This window comes from Schistocerca nitens, chromosome 6, assembly GCF_023898315.1.
Source record: "Schistocerca nitens isolate TAMUIC-IGC-003100 chromosome 6, iqSchNite1.1, whole genome shotgun sequence".
NCBI lineage: Eukaryota > Metazoa > Arthropoda > Insecta > Orthoptera > Acrididae > Schistocerca > Schistocerca nitens.
Genome location: NC_064619.1, coordinates 227513989 through 227533935, shown reverse-complemented (window position 1 = coordinate 227533935; position 19947 = coordinate 227513989). Strand labels below are relative to the sequence as shown.

At 38.5% G+C, this 19947-nt stretch overlaps 1 protein-coding gene across 1 annotated transcript in view; it reads right to left on the bottom strand.

The window, feature by feature from the left end:
* LOC126262228 (ubiquitin carboxyl-terminal hydrolase 14) overlaps positions 1-19947 on the bottom strand; it is a 122477-nt gene that overhangs the window by 53688 nt on the left and 48842 nt on the right. Inside the window, exon 5 of the mRNA XM_049958681.1 lies at positions 2302-2566. Within this exon, the coding sequence (XP_049814638.1) occupies positions 2302-2566 (265 nt within the window). The remainder of the gene's footprint in view (positions 1-2301; positions 2567-19947) is intronic.

Below are 19947 nucleotides of genomic sequence, written 5' to 3'. Positions count from 1 at the left end.
AGTCACATTTAGGTCAGTGAAAGTGTACAGCAATCTTTAAAAAACTTAATGTCCTTCCTGTCGTACGAAAGAATACTGTTTACTGACATTTCGTTTCTCCTCAGTGGTCAACTTGCTTGTCAGTGGACATATCAAGATGGGTACATTGAATGACCATTTTGTTTACTGCACCTGGCACCTCTTTACCTTTACTCCGGCAGAATTATTACACAACCTCAACCAGGCACACTGGCATATCTCTGATTAAGAGTGTATGTCACATCAGAGTAAGTTACAGCGGACATTCTCCAGTGGATATACACGAAATCGGTTTCGGTTGAAATGTCTACCACATTAACAAAGGATATTCCTGGATGGAATAATACATAAAATATGGTAAAGGCAACTATTCACCTATAGTGGGGCTGATGTGTTGAGAACAGAAACACGTTAACAGAAAACAGTATTCGCATTAGATTTAGAGCTCTTGCTCTTTTGCTAGTAGTTACATTTGCACGCCAACTACACACACGCCTAAGCATACATTCACGAAGAGAGGTCCCCAACAATGGGATGGACTTTTTTAAATCAAAGATACGGTGATGTAGGTTAAGATGCAAAGTATCACATCGTGCAGCTATTCACCCTGGCGGCTCTCGTTTCCAAGTAACTGATGAAAAAAGTTTAGGAATTTTGTATAGCGCTCTATAGCATTTAAAAAGTTGTATTACATAGACTGATTATGTGGTGTAATGAATACAGTAAGGGCTTCACATGCAGGAGATGGAGGGTTTGAATCTCATCAGGTGCATTAATTTTTGTTTATTTTTAAATCTTTATCAAAATCACCCTGATCACTATTTTTATTCTATTAATTGGTTCAAATGTAATTTTTTACTTCTCTTCCTTTGTAACATCATTTTAATCACCATATGAACTTTTTCATTTATTTAATTTTTCTTTGTATTATTCTTTTTCCTCTCAGAATGTTTGTTAGTGTGAATTTAATTATATTTATCTACTACAACATTCAATCTATTGATTAAAAAACAAAAGACAAAATAAAATATTTCTATCTCCGTGCAATAGTATGAAAAATGTATTTTTCATTACAAAATGTGCAATTTTTTCGCATGGTAATCGGCACATAAACATAAATGATGTGACAAAGGAATGGAAATAAAGAAAAATACATTTAAATCAATCAACTGAATAAAAATTATCATCAAAGTCATTTCTATAAAGATTTAAAAATAAAAAAAAAATAATGCATGTGATGAGATTCGAACTCATAATCTCCTGCATGTGAAGCCCTTACCCTACCCGTTACACCATGCAACCAATCAATGTAATGTAACTTTTTTAACGCAACAGAGATTCAAACAAAGTTCTAACAAAATACTGATTTTTTTTTTGTTAATTACTCACAAATGACACCCCACAATGGTGAATGGCTGTAGTGTGTGTTACTTGGGATCTTAAATTACATGACCATACAGATGGTTTCAGAAAGTCGATTCCACTGCTAAGGACCTCTCCTTGTCACCCACTGGAATGTACGTCTGTGTTTCTGTGGGTTGTGTGTGTGAATTTATGTACCTTTACTACAAAAAGAGCAAGAGATGAAAAACTAGTGCGACTACTGTTTTCTGTTACACAAGTTCACGTTCCATACATCAGTCTGCTACAGATGAATGGTCGTATTTCCCTTATTTTACATACATTACCAAAGGAAATCACTGAACTTCAAGAAATTGTATAGTTAAAACATTATATATGGTGATAAAGAATAGCATCAGAATTGGTGTGGTGACATGTCAGAAGCCTCCTGAAAATTCTATATATAATACAAATGAAATAATAAAACAGGGTGACAAACATTTCAAACAGCAGATATTTAGCCTGTCTTTCACCTACCTGTTCTTATTTTTCAAACAGTTTCTACTGCATAAGAATTTCTTCTTAAAACTGGAAAGTTTTTGTTCAAGTATTTATATTGGTCTCACCTTCCTCGTTACATCTGTTCCAAATGAATAGCTCTTTTAATGCCTATACCCACTTCAGCACAGTTTGTGGTTGCCAACAGTTTCTTTTACCTTTATATGTATGACATTATTCTACTGAAGAAGAAGCCTTATTGTGGAAATAAATATCTCCTTACAAAATTAACAGTACAAATGTTGTCTTTCTATCCAGTGTCATACATGAAATGGGTGACTCATGTATTAAGCACTGATTGTTCACTGCTGAACAGTACACTGAAAGAACAATGGATGTAAGTATCTCTTTGGAATTACTGTCATCATTTTACAGTTAACTCACTTGAAAGTAGAAGTTTGGCCTTCAGCTGTCTTTGGTGGTAGCTTCTGCTGCAACATTCTCACCATTTCTGTCCAACACTCATTAGCATCTTGTTGAGTAAAGCCCCCATGTTCACTTTTCTCAGCAAACCGAGGAAAAGCCATGTGTAACACTTCCAACAATAGTATAGGAGGAATAGTGGCTCCCTTCTCCATTGACTCATACAAATCTCTAAGAGCTGCAGTAATTGACTGTGCAGGAATCATTTCCCCAGATAATGTCACACCTGTTGGAAATTAATAGTATGATTCTGACAGAGCAATGACATACACTATTACACTGTTAACATCTCACACATTTTCCTATGTAAAGGACCACATATAAACCTCTTAGAAATACATGGCTGCAGTACAATATCTCACAACATCCCAAGGTTCATTTACAGTGAGAAAATGCAATTTTAGGCAAGCAACTACTCACTAACTCTGAATTTGACTTTGCAAGACATGTATAACTAACACTAAACATATGTTGCTTGGCACCTCAATATATAGGTATCAGACCACAAATCAAAAAGTTTGAAGTTTAATCACCTATTATTAATCTTACAATTTTTTACACTATATATATAATAGAGGGAAACATTCCACGTGGGAAAAATATATCTAAGAACAAAGATGATGTGACTTACCAAACGAAAGCGCTGGCAGGTCGATAGACACACAAACAAACACAAACATACACACAAAATTCAAGCTTTCGCAACAAACTGTTGCCTCATCAGGAAAGAGGGAAGGAGAGGGAAAGACGAAAGGATGTGGGTTTTAAGGGAGAGGGTAAGGAGTCATTCCAATCCCGGGAGCGGAAAGACTTACCTTAGGGGGAAAAAAGGACGGGTATACACTCGCGCGCGCACTCACACACATATCCATCCACACATATGCAGACACAAGCAGACATCCCGGCCATCCCATTGTAGCTGGCTACCAAGCCCCCACAGAACGTATCTCTGCCTATGAAGATCAACACCTTCAACCCATTACATGCAGTCTCCCATCCTTCATCAAAGACACCAACCACTTTCTCGAACGCCTGGAATCCCTACCCAGTCTGTTACCCCCGGAAACCATCCTTGTAACCATTGATGCCACTTCCTTATACACAAACATTCCGCACGTCCAGGGCCTCGCTGCGATGGAGCACTTCCTTTCACGCCGATCACCTGCCACCCTACCAAAAACCTCTTTCCTCATTACCTTAGCCAGCTTCATCCTGACCCCCAACTTCTTCACTTTCGAAGGCCAGACATACCAACAATTAAAGGGAACAGCCATGGGCATCAGGATGGCCCCTTCGTACGCCAACCTATTCATGGGTCGCTTAGAGGAAGCCTTCTTGGTTACCCAGGCCTGCCAACCCAAAGTTTGGTACAGACTTATTGATGTCATCTTCATGATCTGGACTCACAGTGAAGAAGAACTCCAGAATTTCCTCTCCAACCTCAACTCCTTTGGTTCCATCAGATTCACCTGGTCCTACTCCAAATCCCATGCCACTTTCCTTGACGTTGACCTCCACCTGTCCAATGGTCAGCTTCACACGTCCGTCCACAGCAAACCCACCAACAAGCAATAGTACCTCCATTATGACAGCTGCCACCCATTCCACATAAAACGGTCCCTTCCCTACAGCCTAGGTCTTCGTGGCAAACGAATCTGCTCCAGTCCGGAATCCCTGAACCATTACACCAACAACCTGAAAACAGCTTTCGCATCCCGCAACTACCCTCCCGACCTGGTACAGAAGCAAATAACCAGAGCCACTTCCTCATCTCCTCAAACCCAGAACCTCCCACAGAAGAACCCCAAAAGTGCCCCACTTGTGACAGGATACTTTCCGGGACTGGATCAGACTCTGAATGTGGCTCTCCAGCAGGGATACGACTTCCTCAAATTCTGCCCTGAAATGAGATCCATCCTTCATGAAATCCTCCCCACTCCACCAAGAGTGTCTTTCCGCCGTCCACCTAACCTTCGTAACCTCTTAGTTCATCCCTATGAAATCCCCAAACCACCTTCCCTACCCTCTGGCTCCTACCCTTGTAACCACCCCCGGTGTAAAACCTGTCCCATGCACCCTCCCACCACCACCTACTCCAGTCCTGTAACCCGGAAGGTGTACACGATCAAAGGCAGAGCCACGTGTGAAAGCACCCACGTGATTTACCAACTGACCTGCCTACACTGTGAAGCTTTCTATGTGGGAATGACCAGCAACAAACTGTCCATTCGCATGAATGGACACAGGCAGACAGTGTTTGTTGGTAATGAGGATCACCCTGTGGCTAAACATGCCTTGGTGCACAGCCAGCACATCTTGGCACAGTGTTACACCGTCCGGGTTATCTGGATACTTTTGCTGAGTGAAAAGAGTTGTCATAGTGATTAATGTTAATGTACCTTGTACTTTTAGCATTTGTTTTTCTCAGTTCAGTTACCACTGATCTGAACAGAGCTATTAAGCATTTGAAGTCTCATGTAAAATCACCTTTGGGGTAAAGCAATAGTTTATTTGTTTAAGAAGAGTGACTTCGTAATCCTACAATTATAGTATTTTTTTTTTTTTTTGTAAATAAAGTTGTAACTATCCCTGGGACTTTTTTGCAAGCACCGGAATTTTGTTTTCTAAAATAAAATGATATAATGAACACATTTTGTTTCCATTCAAATTATTCTGCGTAAGAAACAGGAGAGAAAAACTATTTTACCATTTATTAAAAATATTCTCTCAACCTTTAAGTTTTGAATGAGTCATCAACAAAATTTGGAATAAGAAAGGGTGACATTGTGAAGTGTACAATTGCTTTTCACTTGGCAAGTTTTCAAAGGAGACACTATTCAGGCAAAATGAACTGGCATGTGCCCAGAAGGGTCTCCTTATATCATGTTCCATTTGTAAAGATTAGTGATGCATGATAGAGAAATATTGACTGCACATAACAGTAAATTTCTAGAGCCTCCCGTCTTCTTTGCTACACTGAAACACACTGCTTGCTGCCACAGACTTGAATTTCTGTGGCCTGCTAGTACACTTTTGTATCTTCCATAAATTCAGCACATTTTCAAACAGAATCTACAATTCACAAGGTTATTTAACAAACACATAAGTGTAAAGAGGTAACTTTGATTAGGCCACTGTTCAAGTATCTTTGAATTCTAATCCTGCCATTCCAGTACATAAATGACTAATGGTATTTGTAGTTAATAACATGGACTCCTTCAACAGCACCTACTCCATGTACATCACACAGAACAATGATTTTCACTTCCACAAAACTTAATCATCACTATACAGAATGGAACAACCTATTCTGTAGGTTTCCTATTTCATAAGTTTCCTGCAAAACAGAAAAAAAGAGTTATGAATCCCAGATTTTTAAATCCAAGTTGGAAGGCTTCCTTGGGCTGCACACCATTTATCCTACACATGATTTCATTACAGTAGTTTTGATCCTTACACCACAAACACCACAAATGGAACTATGTTTTTTTATTTTTTTTTATTTTCTTATCATGTTTTTGGTTATGAAACAGTGACATATTCCAAATCCAAGTAACTTTGATACTCACAGTCTCACACAATTTGATAAATTAAATGAAAAATTACGTTAAATTAGCTTTACAATGAAACAACCAGTCTTGTGTGGCTTGTGTTTTTACTCCACAACAGTTAAGAGACTGTAAGTCAAACATTGTACCTTATTACTATAGGTGAGATAGAAAATCCTCATAATAGTTGCACACTATATTATAATGTGCAGATACATTAACAATGGAAAGGCATTACAGAGAGAGAGAGAGAGAGAGAGAGAGAGAGAGAGAGAGAGAGAGAGAGAGAGAGAGAGAGAATTACTACTAAAATTCTAGTAACTTTTTGTGATAAACTTACGACCAAATGGAGGAGACACTTTGTATGAAGACGTGCTGTTCAGGTCAAAACATTCCACCATAAAATATTTACACCAGTACACTGATGATGTTTTCGTGAACACACATTTATAGATAAGAAAATTGTAAATGATAGGGAATTCACTAAGACTTATGACAGGTCAACTACTCAATATGTACAGAGTGTCTTTCTAAGAGTTGTCAGGTGCATATTCTCTTATGTTTCAGCAGATATTTGCAATTTTGGTTTTGCACTGTGTATCAGGGAGTCACCCCAAACAAATAGTACTCATCAAGTATTTTATGCAACCCCCAGTATTGATGGAAAACATTGGTTTGTTTCCTGTAACGAACAAAATTATTTTTAAAGAGGAACTGTACTTGCCTATTCAATACAGTTGTCCCCAATTAGTCTAAAGCGATATTTCTTTTATCAATGTGTATTAAATGTGACAGTACATCATGAAGAGTAACCAGCATCCAGCAACAACTCAACAGTGCTGCATGCTTGGTGGTAGCAGTCAATGCGTGCCAGAGCATTGCTGTTGCTATTGGAGTACCAGTTATTCTTCGAGTTTTATTGACCCTGATAATACATATTGATAAACAATTGTTGCACTAGATTAATATGGGACTGTTCTATTACATTAATATGTAAAATTCCACTTTAAAAATAATTTTGTTCATAGTGGGAAATAATCTGAAATTTTCCACTGACACTGGGCATTGCATAAAAGACTAGATGAACACTATTTGTTTGGGCTGACTCCAGCTACACAATGCAAAAATGAAATCACAAATATCTGCTGAAACACAAGAGAAAATGCACCTGATGACTCTTAGGAGAGAGACCATTGTCCTGAGCCTCATGTTTGTAATTTCTTCAACTATTTATGATTATCTTTGTATTTTTAACTTTCATGATTTGACAAAAATACTAAAAGATACCTATTAAGATACTAAAAGATATCTATTAAGATGGTATGGGCATGTTACGAGGATGCATGGGCAGAGACTCCCCAAAATTATGGAGGAACTAAAGATGGATGGAAAAAGACCTAGAGGGCGCCCAAGAACATGATGGAAAATGGGAGCGGGAGTATCTGTGGAAAGGAGAGGTGTGACCTGGCAACAAGTGGAGGAAGAAAAGCGGTGGGAGGATCAAACCAAATGGAGAGGACTCGTCAGCACCCAGACCCGACAGTGGCTGGAGTGGGATCCGGATATAAATAGAAAAATAGACTAAAAGAAGAATGAACCAGGAAAAAAATGAGCATATCCAAGTTACCATCTACCAGGTGATTCACTTATTAACTCAGTTTCAACAAAAATATTGATTACTACATTGTTAATTTAAATTATTCAATTGTAAAGATACAGTAAAAGCGTATGTATTGTTAGCACTTCTTGTAAGAATACTTTTCAGTGCAGGTTCACTAGAATTGCTCTCATGTCAGAGGATGGGTTAGTTATCCCTGAGAATGTGTGCATGTTTAAATAGTGCTCCAACATGTAGTAACAGCAGTAGTAGTAGCAGTAGCAGTAGCAGTTATTGTTGCCGTCGTCGTCAAATACCACAGAACTACAATTTCAGCATACGATGGAAAGCTTAGGGAAGAAGAGACTTCCAACATCATTAGACTGAAGTGTAATACTTACAACTAATCCTTACATTAGTTTAGTTGATAGCAGAGATGTCACTGCACGCTGCCAACCCACGCTATTCCGTCTCGGACAGGATGGCCTGCATAGCACAAGTATGCTCAATCTGGCCTGGGTTGCCGGGGCCTGTTGTAAACTGGCTGGCATGCTGAGCTAGGCTTTAAAGGGCTGTTAACAGCTCATGTATCACAACACAGGCTCGACTTGCTGATCAACTCATTAGGCAACAGAAACAATGCCACATGTCATCTCCAGATGGGGTGATCCCTCCTGTGTATGCTGGCCCGTAGTCACTTACTTGGATGAAATTACTGATCATCGATAATTAAGGGTTTCCCTTTGATTTTCTTATAATAAAGTGTTATTACTCACTTTTTTCAGTACTTAAAGAGAAAGAAGTTATGGTGATCCAATGAGTATTTCATTTTGTGTGTAGTCTCTAAATGAAATAATAGCATCTAACACTATGCTATTGTCTGGTTAAGATAGCTGTTATGGGCATCCAAACTAACTGTTTGAAAAATAAACTAATAATTTCATAAACATGTTTTGTCTGGTGCAATAGACGGTGCAATTCTGGGTGGGAGAAAAGACAAAGAGAACGTCTTAAAACCTATTAGATGGAACTGCTACTCCGACCAGCATGGTAGCATAGCCCTGCAATGATCAGCCCAGGGCATTGGTGGAAACGGTATGCTCTGAACCACAGAGAAAACAGCATATCCAGAAGGAGAATCTGGCTGATAACTAAAAGGACAACTACCATGACAGTTGTGTATCTAGTATCAGTGAATGAAGGGAACCGCTGTTCATTGCATCCTTTTAATTGGTACTGTTTACGTTGGTCTGGTTTTATGTGGGTGTAATCTAGCAAGAGCTACTATTGTTGTGTGGTAATGCACGAATGCTGTGAACACACTGTTGTGTCGATTCCCTAAGGTCTCGACACAATGAGTGGCTAGGTGCACGCGAGACTAACGCAGACGGGCGTAAATTCTGAAACAGGAGACTGGATGAAAACTATAAAGAAAAGAAGAGAGATTTTAATATACTTAACTTTAATGTAGTCTTGTTCTGGTTGAAATACATCTCTTGCATAGTAGTAAGCAATTAGCAATGATACACATGGCGCCTTGCTAGGTAGTAGCGATGGACTAGCTGAAGGCTATTTAATCTGTCTCTCGGCAAATGAGAGGAAGACGTGATACGTCTTGTCGCAAGCTATGTCGTCCGTACAACTGGCCGAGGTCAAGTCCGTGTCTTGTGACCTGCCATGTGGTGGCGCTAGGTTTGCGATTACATAGTGGCGACACGCGGGTCCGACATGTACTACAGGACCGCGGCCGATTTAAGTTACCACCTAGCAAGTGTGGTGTCTAGAGGTGACACCACACACACTTCTATCTCAAATAAAATAATGGAGAGCTAGTTAATGTGTGAACATATGAACTAGGTAGATATTTTTGGATAAAATGTTCTCGGTTAACTTTCTACATCAGATCAGAGTTAAACCTCAAACTCTGACATTTTAATTCTTAGAACATCATTTGATAGTGATTTCTTGTATGTACAGTTACCTTGTTCCTTTTTTAGATGTACAAAATGAAACTACACTGGAGAATAAAAGCCCATCATCCAAGAAGAGCATATCTGGAGACTGGGCTTCTGAGAATGACAATCTTGAGAATGTCAGTATGTGAGTTACATACAAGATGAGAGTGTACAAAACTAGACAAGGGGGCTGCGAAGAATGAAAACTGTTGCTGAATTACAGGAAATTACGACTTCATTGCTTCCAAATCTTTGTAGACTGTCATGCAAGACTTTTAGCCTCTCCTGCTGTTTATTTTGCGAAATTGGTTCAAGAGCCCACACAAAGTGTGAACAATTGCAGCAACATGCTAGACCAACAATCCTGAGTAACAGAACGCATCCTGATGAATACAAGAACTAGTGAGCACAAAGTTGTAGCAACAATAAATATCATACCATCCAAAACCACCAAAAATAAATGCAAAAGATATCTATTTGGAAAAGCTGACAGTCTCTGTTACTTCCATACTAACTACATAACTGTCAACCAGATATGATTCAATTCAGAGACACAGTACAGATAGCAATTGAGAGTTTTATACCAAGTAAATTAAAAAGAGATGGGTCAAATCCCCCAAGGCACACAAAAAAATCAAGAATTTACTGAAGAAGCAATGAAAAGAGCACTTATATTTAAAAGAATGTAAAGTAGCCAAGACGGCTGAAGTTTTCAGATACATGATACTTGGCATGGACTTCAATGCAAAATTCTTTTAATAGCGTCCACAATGAAACTGTCTCAAAATCTGTTAGGAAATCCAAAAGGAGTAATCAGCACCTTCATTGTGTGGTGGTGGAGAGTGTGTTACCAACAACAATGAAACTAAATCGGAGTTCTTAAACACAGTTTTCCAAAATTCCTCCATCAAAGAAGATGGAGTAAATATTACAGAATTCAAACCAAAAACAGGTGTCAACATGACTAATTTGGAAGTAAAGACCCTCAGTGTAGTGAAGCAACTTAGGTCACTTAATAAAGGCACGTCTTCCAATTCAAACTGTCTACCAAAAAGGTTCAGTTCAGAGTATGCTGATGAAATAGCTCCATTTTCACCTATCATATACAACCGCTCACCCAACAAAAGATCCATACCTAAAGACTAGCAAGTTGCACAGGTCATACCAATATACAAGACAGGAAATAGGAATAATCTGCTGTGTTATAAACCCATACCATTGATATCAATTTGTAGCAGGATTATGGAACATGTACTGTGTTCCAACACTATGAGATACCTCAAAGAAAATGATCTAGTGATATCACCAACACAGATTTAAAAAATATTGTTCTTGAGAAATTCAACTGGCTCTTTACTAACAAGATGCAGTGACTGTTACTCAGAGGAAATCTGAGGTTGATTCCTTATTTCTAGATTTCCAGAGAGCTTTTGACACTGTTCCTCACAAAGGCTACTAAGTATGTGTCTATGAAGTATAATCTCAGCAGTGTGACTGATTCGTCATCTCCTGTAACGAAGTTCACAGCGCACAGTAAATGACAGATTGTAGATTCAACTAAGTACCACAGTATCACAATCACAAACAACTTAAATTCGAACTGTCATGTACAAAAAGGTTGTGGGGAAGGTTAAACAAAGACTGCACTTTATTTGCAGAACATTTAGAAGACATAACAACTGTACTACACTTGTCCATTCACTTCTGGAGTATTGCTGCGAAGTATAGGACCCTTACCAGTTAAGACTGACTGAGGACATCAAGAAAGTTTAAAGGAGGAGAGTTTGTTTTGTATTACTGTGAAGTATGGGAGATAGTGTCACAGATATGATAAGTGAGTTGGGGTGACGATCATTAAAACAAAGGAGTTTTGCGTTGTGGTGAGATGTTTCATTAAATTTCAGTAACCAACTTCATTCTTCAAATGTGTAAGTTTTTTAACTCCACTCTACCTATGGAGAAATGACCACTGTAATAAAATATGTGAAATCTAAGCTCAAACAGAAAGATATACATATTTAGGTGTTTCTCCCACACACTATCTGAGAGCGGAACGATTGAGAAATAGTCTGAAAACCGTTCTATGAACAATCTGCCAAACTCTGAAGTGTGAATTGCAGAATAATTATGTAGGTGTAGATGTAGTCCTCAGCAGAAAGTGATTTCAGTTGCGCAGAAATTATAAGTCTCAAAAATGCGAATGTCTGCAATTTGACGTGTCTTCTTTACGGTAATTAGCAATCTATCTTTTGCTATATTACTGACATTCTATTTATATACAATTACTTGGTAAGGTTCTCACCAAAATTATTTACTGTAAAACTGCATAGTTTTTGTTCAAGGGTATAAAGGGTAAACAAATACTTCCTCTTCCGGTTTCTATTTTCTGTCTGAATCTGATGCACTGAACTTACGAGAGACAAAAGCTTCCTACCTCTTGAGACTGTTGCCTAGTTTAGCTAGTTATGTTTGTAATGGATGTATTTTTGAATTATATTTCATTAAATCTCTAGTACATGTGACTGCTCATATTGTAGTACAATATCTCTTGCAGCTTCAGTTTATCCTACACATGGTAGATGACATGAAACTTTATGACCCTACAAGTAGGTGAGACGAGCACTGCATTGGAAAGACAGATGCACGGCACAGAGTGAGCATTGATGCCTAGATCTGACAGTGCCTCGTGACCTAAAGGCCAGTGGCCTGGGCTGGCCAACACAATGTCAAGTCAAGATTGAGGCTGACTGACAGGCAAAGGGCAGACAGCCTGAGGTGGGCTCTGGTTGAGAGTTAACGTACGACAGCACACTTTCAGTCAAATACCTCCACAAATGAGAGCATCTTACTGTGAATATTATGTTGTTAATACGTATACTGTGAAATACTCTTAAATCACTTTCTGGGCAACAAAACTTCTTTGTTCACAACAAGACTCCAATTTGATGATAAAAAAAGACACAGGTCACCAAAAAATAGAGCTAATTTATGTAAATTATTATTTTCTGACATTTTTAGAATGTTAAAATCTTGCCCCTACATTAAATTTGTCATAATCAATACCTGTCAACTCAGTGGCAGAAGAAGATCAGTTTCCTGCGACTACACTTTTGCACACAACCAGAAGGCAAAGAACAGCAGAGCTCCTATGACCTCGTAGATAACAACCCACAGAAATGTTTTACATGGTGTAAGAAATGAATGCACATGTGTGAGGTGAACTGGCCCTTTTTACAAGTGTTCATCACTAATTGAACAAACAGGCAAGTTTAAAAATTTGCCATTTAAGTCTTTTTTGTTTTGTAGTACACCTCATTACACAACATTTCCTAAATCATACTACTTATCTACTGGCAATGAGCTGGTCAGTTTTAACTGCACTTATCACTAAGAAAATAGTTGCACTCTAATATTTTACAAATATAGTTTTTTAGTAATGCAACCAGCTACTTTTTCTTGTCAGTCATTGTAGGCTGTGGAAACAGGAACAGTGTAAAGATGGAAAGACAGCAGTGGCACCACTCAGACATGTCTCTGAGGATGCCATGCCTCCAAATAGTACAGTGGGCGTCTTTCAAACTAAACATTTGTCTCTTCCTGAAGCCTTCCTAATTATGCACTGTAGAACTGTAATCATAGTGAAACAAGTTACCATGTTTACAGTAAAGTCTTAGTATTTTCTTTGATAATTACGTAGCATTTCAGCCTCACTGCCTGAAAGACTGAAGTTATGTTCAGCTGGCTGACATTTGAACCAGTACAAAGTCACCAACCCACCCCTGATTGCAAAGTAGCACTTGCTACTCCACTAACGCAATGGCTACCAAAGGAACTGGCATGATCTACAAGGCTGTGGTATAAATGCTTTGATTGTGTCATGGCTTGTGTTGACAATATGATCTATGCATTCTTGAATTTTGTTGTGAAGTCCAAGCGCAGTAAGCTGGCTTCATGGTATCCAGTTTGTCTTGACGAGCTTGGCGCGCTGAGGCGCTGCATGCCTGCACTGCATGCCTGTCTCCTGGAGCCGACACCAGGACCCAATCAGCCCGCACTGCTCAACCCGCCCTGTGCTGAATATTTCTCGGCTGAATACAACCCGTGCAGAGGCAGCGTGAATTTTTGGTGACCGAGTTGTAATATCTCGGGCAATAGTTTTTGTAAAGAAATAAAATTTGGCCATCTCGTACAACTTTATGCGTTCTCTTAAGAATAATAATGAAAAGAATTTTATGAGCCATATTGAGCTAGAAATTTGTAGTTAAATCAGCCAAAAAAATAGGTGCCCGAAAAAATTTCGAAGTTTGGCTACTTGCATCTCCTGAACTAATGCTATGACGAACATGAAACTTGGCATGTAGTAACCTAACAACACAAGGTTCTTAAATATAAAGTTTCATTTCCATAGCACTTTTGAGTACTGAATGAATTAAGCACAAAATTGAAGATTTTGTAAAAACATCAAAAAATGCGGTATTTTCGTTCCGATTTTGCTAAAAAAACAATCCTCCATAAAACATACCAAGCTGTACAACTGGAATGAAAGTTGGACGTGAAAATAAGACCCGAAAAAAACGTAAACTTCGGGTTAGCATATCTAGTAGTGTGAACGCATGATGCAAATGAAATTTAGAGTGCAATAGATTGACTGCACAATGATAGGAATAAAATTTTTTATTCCCCTACTACTTTCCAATAATCTACAAATTAGTCAAAAAGAGGTTAATGTTTATCAAAAGATGAAAGCAGGGTGTATTCGATACTTTTCTTTTTCAAATACTGTTTTCTATTAATGCTTCAAAGCTAGTCTCATTCAAACAACAAATTTTAAGCCCCCCACCCTCCCCAGATCAATGAGTTTAATTTTTAATATTGGCTAACAACAGAGGCGAAGTAGCAAGAAAAATCGCACTGAGAACAGAGTTTTAACTTTGGCATGTTGTTTCTCATTGATCAAAGGCGTTTAAATCAGTTATGGAAAACATGTTTTGTACAAGTAGACCGAGTGTGATCTACATTTGTACTACTAAGGATGTTACATGTTAATAATTTAAATGTATCATATGCAGATTAATTTATTGGTTTTGTTATACTGGCGCAATGTACTCAGCATAATTACATTAGCACAGTACAGGTATTGCGCCATCTCAATCACCAAGTCTGTTCATTTGCCAGTAAACTGCTACATACGAAGAAGTCAGGCTTCGTTTGAATAATTTTACACCTGTTGCATCTATTTCCAGTCGTCCTTTTCGATCCGGGCTTTGCACCGGTACTGCCTTTTTTTAGTAATTCATTCAGAAGCGTCAATAAAGTTTCTCAGATTTAGTTCCCGATGATTAGTAATGCTTCTTTGTATGGGAAGTCTCAAAGCAGGGTGCAACACATAATGTAACGTTGCAAGTTTTGCATTGGTATCTAGTTTCCCGGTGCACTTTCTGTTTCGTGCAAACCATGCATCTGCGAATGTTCACTCATGATAACAGCCGGAAAATGTCTCCCTGTGAATCGCAGAGGATTCTCAACATTGTAGCGCCTTCCTCTACCAGCTTTTCTCCATTTTGCAGCATATTTTTCCACAATCTCCCTTACAAGAGAAAGGTGAAACTCTGCAAGTGCCGTTTTTCGCCCTGTTACCAACTGGTGGAGAGCATGAGCATGTAGAATGCACAAATCTAGAATGTGAAAAAAAATATTTCTTATACCATTTCACAGTCTTACACACTGATCCCACTGAGCTCGGTAACATTCACAACGGTCAACTGCACCCATACTCGAATTGTAATCTACAATACGTTGCGTTTTTTTTTATTTTTTTGCCAGTATTTCTGTCAGTCTTCTCTGTTTCACCCATTTGTGTTGTGTGACTTGTGGTCAACATGTACACCTAACTCTTATTGCACCACTTGATAGCAAGGACCTTGTCAGTGGACCTAAACTCAGTTTCTCCTCGTTTTAATTTCTTCTGCAGTTTTGGCATGTTGCGCCTGTTCTTACGAACAGTGCCACATGCGACTGTTCCATGGCTGTGAAGCCAGAAGAACAGGTCCGGGTTGGGTACCAGTTACCGACATATAGAATACGACCCTGTTCCAAATATGGTACCATAAGAGTTGCCACTACTACGTCGCCACTTTTTCCCAAATTGTGGAACCCAATTTCTGTTGTTGTGCCTGTATATACAATAAAATCTAAAATATACCGACTGACAGTAACACAGTACAAATGTCTTTATTCCGAATCTACTTCGCTTGGCTGGAATAAATTGCTTAAAAGATAATCGTCCTTTGAACAGCAAGAGACTTTCATCTATACAAAGCTTGTGATGTGGGCGAAATGAATTATGAAACATCTTATGAACTTTGTCAACAATCGTCCTAATTTTAAATAGACTGTCGCCTCCGATACTCACAGAGTTATCACTGAAGTATAACATTCTCAGAAGTAGACAAGAACGGTCTCTGGACATAATTTTGCTGCAAGTGTATCTCTGGACCAATAATCACTTAATTTTAACTTCTTAACTTGCGCCATTAGAAGGCAAACAGCAACAAAACAATACATTTCCTCAAATCCAGTGCCTTTCCACTTTGACATTCGAGAATTCACATATTCTGTAGTTTTTTCTCTGGTGTAAACGTAAAAATGATTTTGTTTTGTCTGCAATAAATTGCAACAGTTCTTGAGACATAAATATCACAAAAAATTAAAGAATGCTTGGGTCAGTATCTAACTGACATTTGTGTCCTGAACTCGAGTCATCGAAGTAATGGTTTAATAGCTGGAAATCTGTTTCTTTCCAGTCAAATGTGTCACTTAAGCTCGCTATTTTATGAACCATTTCACTGTCACTTTCTGATTCCTCAGATTCAGAGGAACTGCTGACTGTAATTCTTGCTCTCCCCTCTGATGTAAAGGGCAGAGGACTACAGCTTCGAGATTCTGTTGAAGACTCATCACTGTTAGCAACGTCAGATATTTCACACTCATTGTCACTCTTAGTGAGCATATCCAGGATTTCTTTATCTGTGCAACCATGGTTACGTGACATGTCTCATGTAGAAAACAAGAAAACTGCTGAAAATACAGGAATCTAAGTCGAATTCTGCGAAGAGCGAACACAGCAACAATGATATATGCACTCTCGAACTACAGAGCCAGACCACTGAACAGCTGCTAGAAGAGCAGGGCGGAAAGACAGCTCTGCGTTTATACATGTCCGCAGCGCTCAGGTAGCTGTGACTCAGTGCATCTAAACTCGTCCTTAATGGTGGGAATGTCGCTGGCGTGGGGCGCATAAACACGTCCTTAGCGCTGTAGGAAAGACTAAAGGCCGCGTGTATACACATCAGGCGTGCCAGGGGAACGGCGAGGCATGACGAGTTAACCATTTGACTGCTGCGGACGTGTTAAGTGCAAGCCATTGGCCACTTTCCAGGGAGCACTATGTGCGAGGTCAGGAGAGTGTAATGAAAGCTAATGCCAAGAATTAAAAACCCCAAAACAGGAATGAAATGCTGCATGGTTATAGAGAGCCACTTCACCTATAGTAACTTCATTTGGCAAATTCACAGTGACACCAACATTCTTCAAATTAACAGTGAAGTAGAAAGGCAAGGAGTGGTGCATTTTAATGAGCAAGAAAACCAATCACTTTTTACCCTCTTCCCGATCCATTCATTCCATAAACGAGGAAAGCCTTCAGATGAGGAATGAGTGACATCTTACATTAACACTAGAACAGTGAAAGATATCTGTCAACTTTTATTTTCCCAATAATGAAGACAGTTTTTAATATCTTTCCGCCAAACTTCATAACTTCCCTAATTTCTGCTATTTTTAACAACAATGCACTACAATTTACTGAATTTCTAAGATTTCATGGAAATTTTCCTGAATGGTGATAAATGCTTTGCTGGAAAGGTTTCCACTTTGGGCATAGCAACGTAACTTTTCAGTAGGGTTTCACATACTGCAGCTGTTACTCATCTCAGTCAGATATGTTTTTATTCTGTAACAGACATTTTCAATTTTGTTCTGATAGCACAGACTTATTGATGAAGAGATTTCGCATATTCTGGAGGACTCAGAAAGTGATTAATCAGATTCAGGTGGCAATTTTCTGGCATAGACAAGTGACAATGAAGGTAGCGAGACTGAGTACCAGTTAATGTCACTAGATGTCTCCCTATATCAATTCTTTCAGCAACCGACTCTGGAATTTACTGCCGAAACAGTGGCGGGTAGCTAGGGATGAAACAAAATGGAAACTATCTAACATGCCATCGCCTGGAATAAGCACTGCTTTGAACATCCTCAAGCAGAGAGGAGTGTCCACCGTTGATGCCTGCCACCATGTGGATGACTCCATCGTCAGCTGTGATGAAGCAAGCTGGGATCTTTTCTCTTCCTCTCCTGTTTTGCCATCTGCCTCCTCACATCCATTTTATTTTAATTTCTACCTAATTACCATTAACATATATGAGTATAATCTGCATTTTCATAAAAGATAAAGGTTGCCCCTCAGTCTTAAGAAATATAGCATCCGATCTAATTTTGTGCTTAGTTTTGTATATGTAATTAATTTCCTAATTTATTTTCACCATTCCTAGCTTATACTTTTGTTGTAGGGTGAAATCAGTAATTGTTTCGTGACTTACATTCTATTGTTGACTTATAAATTCTATACTAATTATAAACATTTGGAAGAAGAACTACTAGGATTCTTAAAATATTTATTTGTCTCTTTTTGGAAACATATTAGCAAAGCCAGCCCTTAACTAGTTCCAAAATAATTACCAAGTTCGTCAAAAAATATTGTTTGTATAACTATATCTGTTAATTTCATTATTTAAGCAAATAATTCGGCCCAATCTTTGTGATAGAATGAACTGTTAAAAACGAGGGATTTTTTTTATGGATTCACTTAATTGAATGAGTTATGTTTTAATTGTAATTTCTGTAGCTTAAACTTCAAACAATATATAGTTTCAGTGCCTATTATTGTGAGGGTATATAAAGGCCTGAATTTTGGTCCTGAGAGCCAGTCAGTCCATCGTTGATTTTCAGACGGGAAGTCCGTATCAATTAGAGTAACAATAATGGAATTAGTTTAACACCAATAGGACCTGTATTAAAACAATGACAGTGTCTGCCAATTCATTTGACAAATAGTGAACTGTGTGGTTAGGTATTTACTGTTAATAAATGTTCAACAATAAGCTATTCTAGCAGTATGCTGATGTTTGCCTGCAAACTATTAATGAGGCTTATAAAAAGTTAACCAACAGTGAACTGATATATAACTGTGTAATATTATGGGTTGCGGACTGAAAGTAAAGAACTATGAAACAACTGTGCAACTGTCAGCTACATCATTTACAATAGTCAGTGTTGAACTCCCACCCCACATTTTTTCAGCCAGTGTAACAAAGCAGTACGTCAAAACTGAGGACTATCAACGAAGAAATAAAGCAGGCAAGTGTCACACAGTGTCTTCTGAATTCTTTTTCATGAACTGATGCTGCATATCAATAAGAAACACGCAGTATCAAATGTCTGGTACAAAATAAAAAATACCCTTTGACCATATAGTTGGAGGAATCACACACAATAATCACTATCACATACACAAGAGGGCTTTTTATGCTAATAGTGTTTTCTTGGATGACCTCTGGTCATGTTCTTGAGGGTCAGATTTTATCAGCAATAAAATGACAAGGGAGATATACTGTGAACCTACCAGATTCCTTCTCTTTGATGAGAAGTCATCCCAAGCTCAACACATCTCTGCTGTCAAGTTCACTCCTATTTCTGAAATAAGGAACAAGTTCTTGCAGAAGTGTCTCCGTTGTTACTACTCTGGGGAAAATATTACGACTTATCAGCAGTTATATCCAAGCAAAGGAAAGTGCATATTTATGCAATTTACACTAAATGAAGATGGCAAATACACTCAGGCAGAAGATAGCTGCGTGCGTGAAATCCAAGTCCACTGCAACACCTTCTTGTATCATGGTAAAGGGGAAGGCCGACCAGCAACCTGCCATTGGGAGAGTATGTTGTTCTTTGCCTGAACGAGCCATTTCTAAACCAAAGAAGGAATGCGAAAACAGACTACTGCTTCACAACCCTTCAGACTGTCAAGACACTCAAATTGAAGAAAAAATGACAACAGTGGGAACAATAACTTATGAGAAAACCCCAACTGCGTGAAGAAAAACAACTCTGACTTACCCTCCACCATCATCTCAAAAAAGAATGATAAGCAAGAGTGCACCCGGCATTGTATTAAGAGAAGAATAAGAATGTCGTGTCGTTCATCTCGGCACACTACATCCTGTAGTCGCAGTGACCGAAAAGAAGATGACACCATAAATTGTTACCTTCTATAATGTAATAAGTTGTAATGTGGACACCGCTGATCAAATGATCCATAAATATTCAACTAAGGGTGCTTGCAGAAGATGGCAGTTGCATATCTTTTAAAGTATCCTAGGCATGTGAC